The 13,219-nt window shown below is 41.7% G+C and overlaps 1 protein-coding gene across 1 annotated transcript in view; it reads right to left on the bottom strand.

Annotated features, from left to right (window-relative positions):
- Window positions 1-9,977, bottom strand: part of lrig1 (leucine-rich repeats and immunoglobulin-like domains 1) — a 34,220-nt gene extending 24,243 nt beyond the window's left edge. The window contains 2 exon segments of the mRNA XM_029431044.1: window positions 6,827-6,864; window positions 8,881-9,977. Of these exon segments, the coding sequence (XP_029286904.1) occupies window positions 6,827-6,864; window positions 8,881-9,094 (252 nt within the window). The 5' untranslated portion in view covers window positions 9,095-9,977.
- Window positions 9,978-13,219: the final 3,242 nt, after the last annotated feature.

Genomic DNA, 13,219 nt, shown 5'->3' with positions numbered 1-13,219 from the left:
AACACTACAAAGCAGTTTCACTTAATGCTTCAAACACAGCATTCCATTGTACGGTACAACTAGTTTAGACAAATGGGCAGGACTGTTTGAGATTAGTCAGCAGGATCAAAATCAAAAGCTCTCTCTGCCAGGTACTTCACCAAAGAAAATGTGTGATAATTCAAGGCTGCATGTTGAGCCAAATACTTACTTTCCCACTGAAGTCAAGCTGCACTGCAGCTTTTTGTACATTCACTTATAATTTAATAAGATTATTCACCATTTCAAAAGGACAATTAAATAGAATAATCAAAATTAACGATCATGTTATTACTCTTGCACAAACTTCATGTATAAAAAAATCAAGTCAATTAAATTAATAAAAACATTACTGATGATTATTCAAGCGGCACACTCTAATCTAGTTCTCCAGAATCAGAAGTCATCATACTCAAGTCAATTTAAGTGCTTGATATTACAAATATTCACATTCGAAAAACAGGCCCCATTTAACATTTACCATCTGTTCTAAACAGCACTAGCCAACAGTTCAACTGTGTTCGTGCAAACTGCGGGAAATCAGTGAGCACAAAGGTCAGCTTAACCTCTTTTCTGTCAGCAGAACTGGAGACACAAACAAGAAGAAAGCTGGAGAGAGGGCCAGTCTGGGATAAAGAAGTGAAGTTACACTCCTACCTTCCAACCCAAAACACCTGCCACAACCCAAACACTTCCCCAAACCTTACCAACAATAAACACAAACACTGAGAGACGTTAAATATCGAGAGGAAGATCTCTAAAAAGGCAATAATACCACAAAAAAACAAATGTAAAGCCAGAAACAAACAAATAATCAACCAGCTGTTGGCCTGGAGCAGTGTCACTAATTCAAAAACAGTCAGTTAAATAATCAAAACAACATTAATTGACGACTATTTAGATCAGGGGTGGGGAACCTCCGGCCTCCGGGCCGTATACGTCCCACGAGACCATTTGATCCGGCCCTCGAGGTAATTCATAAACACGCAAAAAAATCCACTAGAAAACCGCTCCAAAAAATCTAAACAGCAAAAGTATAAAACAGGCAACTTTTTCCTGGTCAGGGTCCTTGAACACAACACGAGCGGAACGTGTTATCACGTGGTCACGTCAAACTTCAATATCATACGAGACTGTCATTGACATCAGTGAACGCAGCGTGGCGAGTGTAAAACAGAGAAAGGTAGATGCGGAATGTTGCACTGCACGAGCTGAAAGGACGAGTGCGTTTGGATAAAGTTAACGCTCTTTGGCGGAGTTTGGCCTAACAAGCAGCGCTCTCCAGAGCGTAACATACAAACAGGGAAAGATAGAGAAGTAGACCACCACACCAAGAACAGACTGTTCCACCACTGCTGTGCAATTATCACTGCCATTTACAACACTCACTTTATTTTCTATCAACACTTGGCACTTGATAGGAAAAAGGTTCCCCACCCCTGATTTAGATAATTGATTAACTCATCTATCAAGAATAAAAACCAAAGCATTTGCTAGCTGCAACATTTTCTCGCTCATGAATAAACATGTATAACTTTGCTACTTGTGACTACGGCTAAATGACCAAATCGACTAAAGAAATGTTCGTCAACTAACATCAAAATAATGTTGATTTGACAAGATTTCTTCAGTTGATTACTGATTGTTTATGCTTTTTACATGTTTAATAACTTTCTTCCAAGAAACTTATGAGCACATCTCTGGTAAACACAGCATTTAAAGTGAAAGTGATTCTTTGTGGAGAAACAGATCTGGAGAAATCAACGAATGGATTGGTCGAAGAAATCGTAATCGAGTGTTAGTCGACTATGAATTTATTTAGTCAAGCACAGCCCCACTTATAACTAGTAACTTTTGAAGGGCATCTATTTTTATTTGACTTTTTATTGGCTTAACAAAAATAATTGCTAGATCAGCTGATAACCAGCCAACTACTGGAAGCACATTCTGAAACATTAGCTTCAATCTGAGCCTGCCTGGAAAAGAAGTCTTCAAAAGGCGACTCATAAAAGGCTGGCCTGACTAAGCAAACTGTCTGAGGAGGAAAAATAGGGCTCAGTGCCGGCAGTAGACCGTCATTGCTGGACCATGTAGCTGATCTGACATATAAAACTCATTAAAAGGCTTTAAAAAATAGCTGTATTATGGGCGCTGTGGGAGTATAGGAAATCTGCGAGTGCAGGAGTGATATCATCGCATATGACACTACGCTTGTAAGTCAGCACAGTGTGTGTGTGTGTGTGGGGGGGGGAGAAAGAGAGGAGGGACTTGCACATACAGAGATACATCATCATTATCTTTCCCTTTTCTAGCATAGATAAATGCAGTGTGACCTTTGCTCGCTGAAAGTGTGAAGTGATGTCAGTGATGAGCCTTCTGTATTCCAGCCGGGAGACAAAGGCCCTTTAATGTGGTCGATTTCAGAGCATCATAAAACTAGTCAAATAATAACCTGAGTGTCGGAGGGCCAGACACACACACACACACACACACACACACACACAACTCTTCCTGTCATTAAAGGCCAGTTTATGGCCAGGCAACTGCAGTGAGAGTGTACACAAAGCCGACACCAGCTCCAGGCCACCATTTTACACAGCAGTCAAACAGAGAAAGGAAACCGACAGAACAATATCTTATCAACTTTGACAAGGTTAAAAGCATAAGCCGACAAACAATATTTGCAATAATAATGATAAATGCGATGAGTGATCTGAGTGAAACACCAGTAAGTGCAAGATCTTGGAAGTATGAGGGGAACTTAGGTGCAAGATCAGAGAAGTACAGAGCTATTGGGATCAGCATATTTCAGCATTTGCATTACAGATTCCGACCGCCCCCACACACACACACAACTTCACAAAAGAGTTGCTCCAGCCTTTGAAATCAGTGAGGCTAGGAGGAGCATGACTCCGTTTCTGAAGTTTTCCAAAGCAGGAAGGCGGGCCACATCTTGGGGCCATGTGCACCGACTATTCTTCACGCTGCTGGTTTGGGGCTGACGCATGGGGATAGAGCGGGGGCTCTCCAAACAAACAGGGAGAAGGTTGGGAAAAGGGTCTGCAGTAGCCCGAGGCACTGCATGAACCCACGGCCAGGCCCGACGACGCCGGCCTGGACACTCCAGATGAGAAGCACAATGACACTCGTGTTGTCCAAACTGCATGTGCACACACACAAGATCATACTCCTGCATTTAACGCTGGATCATAGCGTGATAGCAAAGTCATTTGTTACAAATGGCCACAGACTACTTCCTTATGAGAAAAAAGGAAATGAGCGTCCCCAATTAATCTGAAAGAACAACATAAATACTGTAAGTCTCTTTAGTAATTGTTTTAGTACAGTGCACATAGCTGACCTTACACTCTCAACTTCAAAGCAAAGTGAAAGACAGGATCATTACTCAATTCTTTCCCCACTTATTGATAATTATACTAAATTCTGCAATAAATACACTCCAGCCAGTGGTGAAATTAGGCTTTCAATATATAGTGGACTCCAAGTACATGTGAATATGTGGGTGTCTAGACTGTGTAGCTATGGTGCTCCTTTTCTTTCTACAGTATCAGAAGAGTACAGAGACTAACATGGGGGAAGAACTCAAAGCTCCACTCATTTCTCGGAGGACTGCCTGTGTTCTGGGGTGAAGCTGCTTCACTTGCTCAGTACCTCTCCCTCTCTGTCCAAGTCACGCTTTTTTTTCTCTAACATCTTCTCCAGATTTCCAAACTCTTACCAGATGTAGAGAATTCACAGATGATTCATCGATCAAGCCCACTTTGTAGACACCGACTTCAGGGGGAGAGGGAAAGGTGGAAGGGGAAAAAAAACTTGGCGCCTTAAAGTGTCTTCAGAAAAGGGCCATCTATTCTGCTGACTGGATTCCTGGAGAATGACTTGTGGCAGCAGCTGTTTGATTGTCATTAGAGAGGCCATGAGCTCACTTCCATGTCTTCATGTTAATGTCAGACTTTATCTGTTGTTAATAGAGTAAGGGCTCAACCTTAGCTGCTCCTTCATAATTTGTTCACAGCTAATGTTTTGCATGAATCATCTCAATCGGTTAAAAGAGGTATTATTTATAATAAAAAATTAAAAAATAGATTACTTTAAATGTCCATATCGGAACTCACTGTGCTTCTATTATCCAGCTTAACACCAAAAAGCCTGATAAGGGAGGAAAAAGTGAAAAACAGTTGATAAAGATCTGTGCCAATGATAATATCATTCTAAACCCTTCCAAGCTTGACTTTAAAATATCCACAAGAGGACATGCGAGTCACAGGGCTAGGGAAACAATGACAATAAACAAACTTGGTATAATCACCCCCATTACCACAAGATTACAAGGCTGAGTAGCGAGAAATGCTCTATAAACCACAACGGGCTCGGCCCTGCAGAGTGCTGCTGCTGCTCTGCCCAACCTTCTGAAATGTTCCCTGTTTAAGCAAGAGAAGCATTTCTGCAGTTTAGTGCATCAGTCTTCTATCAAGTTCAAGCGTACCAACAGTAGAAAAGGCCATGATAGAAACACTGTATGGGCGAGAGTAGTTGTGTCCGTTAGTATGAGACATACAAGCAGACAGTCCTGTAATGTTACATTTCCTCTGGGTTTTCTCAGTGTGTTACAACACGTGTGACAGTGGTTGAGGTTTCTGACCACCAACAGGACTTTCACCAACTAGTGGAACCAGCCCGAAGGCAGCGGCAGCAGCAGACCGTGACATTGACAAAACACTTCCATGCAGTGGGTGGAAAATGTCCACCCACCTCGCTCATATTGCCCACAGGCCAGGTGATTTGCGGCCCCACCCTCTGCCGACCAGCCACCAGTCAGGGAAACCGCCAACACAAACCCATTTCCTGAGGGGAAGAAGCCAAAACCAACTGCTGGTGGTGGTGTTTACCAATAAGGCTGTACTGTGAGGTTTAAGGCTACGGCTTGGGGTTGAGTCGCTGAAGAACGTTTGGTGTACACCAAGCATTATAGCCAGCATGTTGTGAAACCATTTGGGTTACAAAGGGGACCATTTAGGATCGGGCTTCTTCTTGCTTTTCACTAGAGTTTCTACAAGCTAATAATGCAAGGACTCAACTTGAAAATAAAGAAACTCCATGAACAAAATGCAGCTTCTTGTAACTTTAAAAAGCAAAAGAAGGATTTTACAATCTCACGAGAGAAAACGGAGAGACGCTGGCAAACAAACAGACAGAGGCGTATCTGCTTTATCTCCATCCAACCACTGCAATCTCAGCCAGCAACATTAGTAATGTTCATGCTTTTATTTACTCACAAAATCCCATTACGCCGGTGGCACTGTAGGCAACAATGCTTTTTATACACATTACCCTGGCTGCAAATAAGATAAGGCACCACTCTTGAGAGGGAATATGAGACTGTGTGAGAGCAAACTTGCTTTGAATGTTATTAGGCTATTCATCAATCAGAAACAATGGACAGACATCTGAGACTGGTGGTCGGTTTGTTAAATGTCAGAGGGACTGATGTAAAACAGCAAAGGACATGTTTGACAAACAAATTCATGAACTGCAGCGGCTTTACAGAAGCAAGTGTTTTTCTTGCAATGTATTATCAATTGATTTATACTGCAGTAAGTTCTTAATACACAGTAGTAAAGTATAGTTTGTTCCACACATCTTCCCCACCACCCCTCAATCCTTCACCTTCTCAGTCAGGTTATGCAAACGTGCGTTTCCTCGATTCCTCATTAAAGCCACTTTCTCGCAAGACACTATAAATATCAGGGTCCTGAATGAAGATTATTTTGGCAAGTGGATGGCATTAAGGTTCTTTCTTCATCTGCAGCCACATGACTTCTACTGATGGATAAACTGCCAACAGCTACCCTCGAGCTACCCATCTCCCCTGGACATGTATTCATCAAGGTTTTACCTGAGTTTCTCCTACAAAGAAAGGGCTCTGAAAGAAACTAAAAACAATGCTACCTCAGAGAGTGGGAGTACATAATAAGGGTCCAACGGCACATAGTTGAAATTAATCATATCAGCAGATACTTTTTAGCTGTGAGCCGTGCGCTAAAAGCATGACATACATTTGTGTCTGAGCAATATAATTTGCCACCTGCACAAAACTCTGCAACGCTCCTACATCCTGAGATATGAGGACTCTCCTTAAGAACTATTTCCCTCTGTCAGCTGCGGTACAAAAGCAGGTCCTGAGGTACTACTGCAGTGTTCATTACTGTAATCCCAATTTAAGAGCCTGTATAAAGATAATTGCAGCAAATACATGACAGCGCAATCCTTCTCCACCCACACGTAAGGGTGGGAAATCTCCATTCATTCTAAGCTGGGTTTATCCTCTCTGCTTGAGGATAGACAGCGAAGCCGAACATAGAGGATGTTGAAACGTCTGTAAGTAGCAGTACAAACATGTACACGGATACGTACTACTAAATGGGGGGATTCTTGTTTATTAATAACTGCAGTCGCACATGTTTTAGCAACAAAACCTACAGTGTTTGAGAGATTTTCTTTTGAGCCTTAGTTCTGCATTATGCAGCTGGCCTAGGTGACTTGTGTTTACTGTCACCCACCAATGCTCTCCTCCCCCCCCCCCCCCCCCCCCACCACCACTGCTGCTGCTGCTGCTGCTCCCTCTCTGGGGTAAACATAACAGAGACAGTGGATTTCACACTGATTTTCCCTTGGCTCTGATGCCTGAAGGTAGAGATGGACAAACACACTTTGTTTAAGACCAAGGCATTGTGACACACTCAGTCAGCTCTATTGACATGATAAGGCTATTATTGTTGCACTCAGCACTTGCTATATCAACTTGTACTACAGTTTCCCTTTCGTCTGAGAATAACATACACCCACAAGCAGCCCGCACACAAACACACACTTGTGCACAGGCAGCACTCAGAAACTAAAATATCTTTCAAAAAAGTAATTTCATCCACTCAAGTGGACAGGACTTGGCATATAGTACCTTATAATGGGCTCAAACAGGGCCACAAGTGAAATTGTCCATACTTGTTTCTTTGGGTTTACAGTAATCATCTGCTAATCTGGCTCATTTACAGACCCCGGAGGAACAAAGCTGGTACCCTTTGAGTTACCTGCCAACATGATGGGACTATCTCAAGTGGTGTGGAAATATGCAACCTAGGTGTTTTAAAAAGATAAGTCAAAGCCATAAAGCCATTCCCTTTGAAAACAACAAGATTGCGGGTCCTTAAATCTTGACCGATAAGGTTTGGTTGAGATAACAGAAGTAGACTTGGGAGCGAGACAGGGCTCACGCAGGACCCTATCTTTATAGAAACCAAAAGGTTTTGAGCAGCTGTTTCACATGGGACATTTGTCCCACTGTAGTTGTCCTTTGTCCAGGAGGACAGGAGGAGCAGTGTGTGTCTGCGTACTTGCATGATAAACAGAGTCTGCACTTGAACTTGGCTAAGTGGTGCTTCAGGGCAATGAGGCTACCCGGGCACAAGTGCCGTTATTCATGTTTTTAGAGGACTTTTTAAAAGTTGCATTCCTTACTTCCCAGGGGAAGATAAACTGCCTAACGCAGAAACCTGGGAGCCAGAGAGGTCTTTGGGTCTTTGGTCTTTAACCCCACGTTCCCAGCAGAAACAAACACACAAACAGATGGTGAAGATTCTGTAAAGAGATGCCAAATTGTCACTCGGGATTCACAAATGCCAAAGGACATAGTGGTTGCAATATACTGAGGTGAGAGACAACATGTTGATTGGGCAGCAGATCGCTGTGTTGTTCTGTAAATAAATTGTGTCATTCAGCTTGATAGGTGCAGAAGTTCACATTGGAGGAAGATCCGGAAAAATGTCCGAAATTGGCTAATTGTTCAACTGTTGTCAGTGTTATTTTGAGGAACCAAAGCTTAATTCTCAAGAAATTAAATGTGGGAAGTATGGCTAAAAATGAAAAAAGCACACGTTTAGTATCTACAAACTGTGAAAGATTATGAAAATGTACTGAGTGACAAGTCATGGCCTGTCATTTTTCTGGATGTTAAAGTGTTTTAGGGGGCAATTAAAGTCTGACACATAAAGAAATGTTTTTAAACCAACTGGATACAGAGGTCTTCATTATTATCCATAATGTCTCAACGTGCCCTTGAGCAAGGCATTTTGCCCCCAAATAAATAATGTCCACTAACAGACTTCTCTGTGCATCATCTCCCTGAACTTGCAGCCATCATTACACCTGTTACAATGCTGTGAGTGCATGAGAGTACAAGACGGATTACATATATTGAAAAAAGGCAAACGTGTCATCAAATAGGTTGACATTGATACTAGAATTCTACATTTGGCCTACAGTCAAACTCGATTAAGAAACCACTTTGCATGTTGTCCTGTTGTGAAAGATTAAGTGGAAAAATTCATGCATTGCATAAACAATCCTAATCAAGTTACAACGTGATGTGTCAGGCTGTCTGAGCAAGCCGGGCTTGTGGTTTGTTGTTTCCAGAGTAGGGGGCAGGGACCTCCGGGGGACTATAATGGGGTAACAGGGGGTCCCCAGGAAAATGGAGAAGTTTAATTTCACTCCTAAAACTTACTCAAAGTCACTGTTAAGAAGAAGTAATAAACATGACAGCTGGCTTCGCTCTCCCTGTTACACTTGATAGACAAATATGCAACTCAAATAATAAACCACAAAACATCTTCTCAGACGGGATTCCTTGAGAGAGAACTGTATCGACAGAAGTCCACTGCCTAGTGGCTAGTTATTAGTGCATTGACATAAAGTTTTTAAATGCTATTACGAAGTTTCATTTTCTTTACAAACATTGTTACCCCGTTATGGGCTGGTCAATAAATAGGCTTGGGCAAAGTAAGCGCTTTACTTACAAGGAAACAGTCCGGACTGGAAGGTCCAGAGGCGTAGCGGTCAGCTCCAGGTTACTACAGTCCACTGAGTCCTCGGTGCAGGTACAGTTCTGGGCACACGGCAGGTCTGAACTCAATCCATAACTGATAAACAGTTCGACCGACAAAATTAAATAAAAAACACAACGAGAAACATATCCAAATCGTCCCAGGGACGCCGCCATTTTGTATCCAGTTTTAATAGCGCGGCCGCTGAGCTCTCCTCGTACCCACAAACTGGAATATTAATGTCACGGCGGAGATACTGGGTGCCTTTTAGAGCACATTAATTGTCTTATTATACTACAGGGGCAAGCAGAAACAACTGCTGTGCAGTAAAACGTTTCCCATCCCAGTAACAAGTCATGTGGTTCCCAGTCCAACTTTCTCCTCTGGTGTCTGACGCGGGCTTGGAAAAAATCAAAAGGTGATTCAAAGATTAACCAGCAAAAGTAGCGTACAGCGAACTTGTGTGTCGCCCTGAACTCACACTTAAGTTGAACCACTGTGTTCACAAAAGCCTAAAAACTACTTTCTCGATGAGATTACTGCTTCTGGAGACATGTTTGAAACACATGCAACAGCTAAATGTTAAAGGACACAGTGCGCCCGGGAAAGCTCTCAAAATAACTGTTGATCAACGGAGCAGCAGCAGAACTGTTGGACACTTAGCAAACCGGTTACACTGTGACTTCTGCCGGTGTTAGAAAATGTCCACTACAAAGTTGAAGATGTAGCAAATAAGTTAGGACCCGCGAGAATAGTGCCGACAACTCCAGCGTTGGTCTCTCAAGCCGAGCGCTGCATTCCGTCCAGATCTCCCCAGCACTTCTCCGCTGGAGTCGAGTAAATCCAACTTTGAAATACACACAGTCGGCTCCAGAAGAACTCAAGCGCCAGCTTATCAGGTGCAGTCTGCGGTCACAAAATCTCGACGATCCGATTAATAGCAAAATAGAGTCCCCCCTCCTTCTGATCGTGTACCACCACCATGAGTTTTTTCCTTTCTTGAGTTACTTTTTCTTTTTTTTTCTGGGAGATCGTTTCGTAGTCCCACGTTGGATGCACAACAGTGATTCCAGGGTCCTCCCTTGGCTCGCCGCGATTGGCTGTTGCGGTCTGATGGGCGGGTCAAGCCCTCACCTCATTGGTCGTTGCGGGCTCTCCGTGCTACGCGGAGTTGGAGAGCCTTTGAACGGCTGTCAGTCAGCGGTTGCTGCCCCGCCTATGTTTCCCACCCCAGGGTGTGAAACCGCACCACCACCTTCTCTCACTCTCACTGCTTCTTAAAGAGACAATCACTGGGATCAAGCTCTGTAATCGCATTATAACAATCCATAATAACATAATTGGTTTGAATGCCATAACAATTCAATTTAAAGTGTTTGTTAGTAAGCCTTAAATCAGGATTTACATGTAAAAGAAATCAGAGAGGAAGTAATAAACAGTATTTCCTCCATGCTTCACACAGGACATTTGAAGGCAAACTCAAACAATTAGTTGGCCTAGTTCCACTCACACTTTAATTAATACTGCCAGTGCTATTAATAATTATTGTTTTAATAGTTCTGCCTCAACAAATGAAATGATCAACAGTATAATAATAATAATAATAATACATTTTATTTAGAGGTGCCTTTCAGGACACCCAAGGTCCCCTTACAGTGCATTTAAAAGTTAAAACAGCTAAAACAAAGACGAAAAGCAAATTAGTCAAACCGACATAGATAAAACAGGCAAGACAGCGTGTGGAGTGACGGAGTGAAAGGAGGATCTGTGATAACAAGTTGACTGTGTTTTAGAGTGAGTAGGCTAGTTTAAACAGGTGGGTTTTGAGGTGGGATTTGAAAGCATGTATTTAAAACATCTGATTAATTTGATGTGCCCACCAACTGGTCATTCGGAAGAATTGATTTATGTTTTATTAATAAATAAGATAAGAGATAATCTCAATTTATCAATAGATATTTATCAATAAGAGATGGTCTCTTGTTGATAAATTCCCCTCAACAATATGCTTTGACAAATAAGATCAATGAACAGCTGCATATGTGAACACATTTGTCAATGTGTCTTTGCTTGTTGAGTGTGCATCTGAACAGTGGTGGACAGTAACTAAGTACATTTCATACAGTTCATTGCTATTAATCACGGTAGCGAGGACACAGATATTCACACCTGCAGCACTGCAGGCAGTTTAGTAGCACAGTTCCTCGTTCCTTTTTTCAGTGAATAGACAAAGGTTTCACATTGCATCATGCTTGTGTGAGTGAGCACAGTAGCCTACAGGTGAGGCCTCCAGCTCATAGAAGCTAGGAAAATATCTGAGAAATGAGACCCTGTTAAAACATGATTCATAGGTGATGGAAAACTGAGCAGTGGAGGACAACCAATCTCTAAAGTTTGCTCTGAAATCCTATTAGTTTGAGACTTGAGAATAGTTTGGAGCTGTAAAATGTCTTTAAAAAAGAATAGCTTCTTAGCAAAGTATAACTTGATCATTTTTGTATTAATCCAATGTGCACTCAACAATAAATCCCATTTTAATTTGAATATGTTTAAAACATGTAAAGCTTCTTAAGTTGACTGATCTATGTAGCCTACTGTAGTATTATTTAAGCACTGACATAAACAACTCAAGCTTGCTTTGATACAAAGATTTGGCATAAGATTTCATACAGTATAAATATCTGGTAAATTAAGCTTTAACTATTTAATCATTTTTAACATATTTTGAATTTACACCCAATTTTCATCTATAAAGTAATAAAAAAATGTTTTCCAAGTTTGAATTTCTCGCCTAATAATAAGACATGCCAAGTTAATTTTCACTTCATTATTTCAGGCCTTCTCTTTCCTGTACATATCTTCAGCACAAGCTTACAAGGGACAAGTGGTCTACAATTGCAGCTATCCCGAGTATGCTCAACCCCTGCATTTTGATGTTCTTTCAACAGATACGATATGTGGACCAGGTACTCAGGGGGTCTATTTGAGAGGACTGTTGACACGTCTTTTAATGTGATTTATTTGATGGATGACCTGGTCTGGATAACTTGGCACACAAATAATTTGACTAATGCAGCAGGATAATACCAGGTTAACATTTGAACCAATACACCAAACTCAGCTTAAAGGGTCTTTCACAAGAAATGTGACGGCAAGCAAAGTGTGTAAATTGCCGACTTTGTTAATTCAACCGTATTAATATAATAGCAAAAGTTGATCAAATTAATGAATAGCATTGTTTTCAATAATCACCTGATTTTAATATAATCTTGACATTTTGTTTTGAAAATAGAAATGTATTCCCACTGATAGCTAATTGTAATTGAAATGTGTCTAACAAGTGTTTTGCATAATAACACAAAATAATAGAAGAGAAAGAATCTGGGTTAACAAAAAATATTTGTTTTAGTTAGGGTTAGGGTTAGGGTTAGGGTTTGCACATTTTTAATTTATCAATGGTTTCAAGTCATATCCATCGTACATTTATCTTTTCAGACATCTTTTCTTTCCTTGAGGGCTCAGACACTTCACATGGCACCATCCTGAGGGATATTTCTCCCTGGGTACGGATTGATTTATAATCTGAGAAGCAGAGAGCCCTACAAAGAATTCATAGTAAGGAAAGCATTAACAGCTTTTGCTACTATAAATAGAGCGCACTTCATACTCACCCCGCACCCATTCTCTTGCAAGCTGCTGTGTGAAGTTGTGACTGATGAGAAGAGTGGACGTGGGTCTGTCATGAGAGTGCATTGTAAAGAGGATAATGACTGCACCAGATGAGCACCTTGTCTTTTTTTTTGTATAGATGTTTTTAACACCAACCATATTGGCGTTTACACAGCTGGAATAGAGTGAGCGTGTCAATGCTGACATGTCTAAAGATTTCAATATAGTACGGGTAAAGTGAAGGCAGTAGCTTCATCGGTGTACGCGAGGACTCCACTATATATTGTTCACATTTTAACTATTTATTTTGTGCTGGAGGGGCAACGTGATGGCGTCAGCGGTGGGGTTGGTAAGAGGGTCGATGGATACGTAAGGCCTGGAGCGATTCATCACGCTCGTCTTACTGGAATCTTCAAAGATAAGAAAACCATCTGCTGCAGCTATTCATCAACTATAAAATGGAGAGGCGTGAAACCCGGCCTGCTCATCACACTGGGCCTGTATGGCTAACGGGTGTAGCAGGAGTGTGGAGATGCTTTGCTAATAAGAAGCAGGAATGGTTTGGACATTTCTGTCGATACCAGACTGCCTTCTAAGTGACGTGATGCGTGGCCTACAAGGGGGGGCATGAG

This window comes from Cottoperca gobio, chromosome 5 (assembly GCF_900634415.1).
Source record: "Cottoperca gobio chromosome 5, fCotGob3.1, whole genome shotgun sequence".
NCBI lineage: Eukaryota > Metazoa > Chordata > Actinopteri > Perciformes > Bovichtidae > Cottoperca > Cottoperca gobio.
Note: the sequence above shows the minus strand (reverse complement) of the source record. Positions and strands in the feature narration are given on the sequence as shown.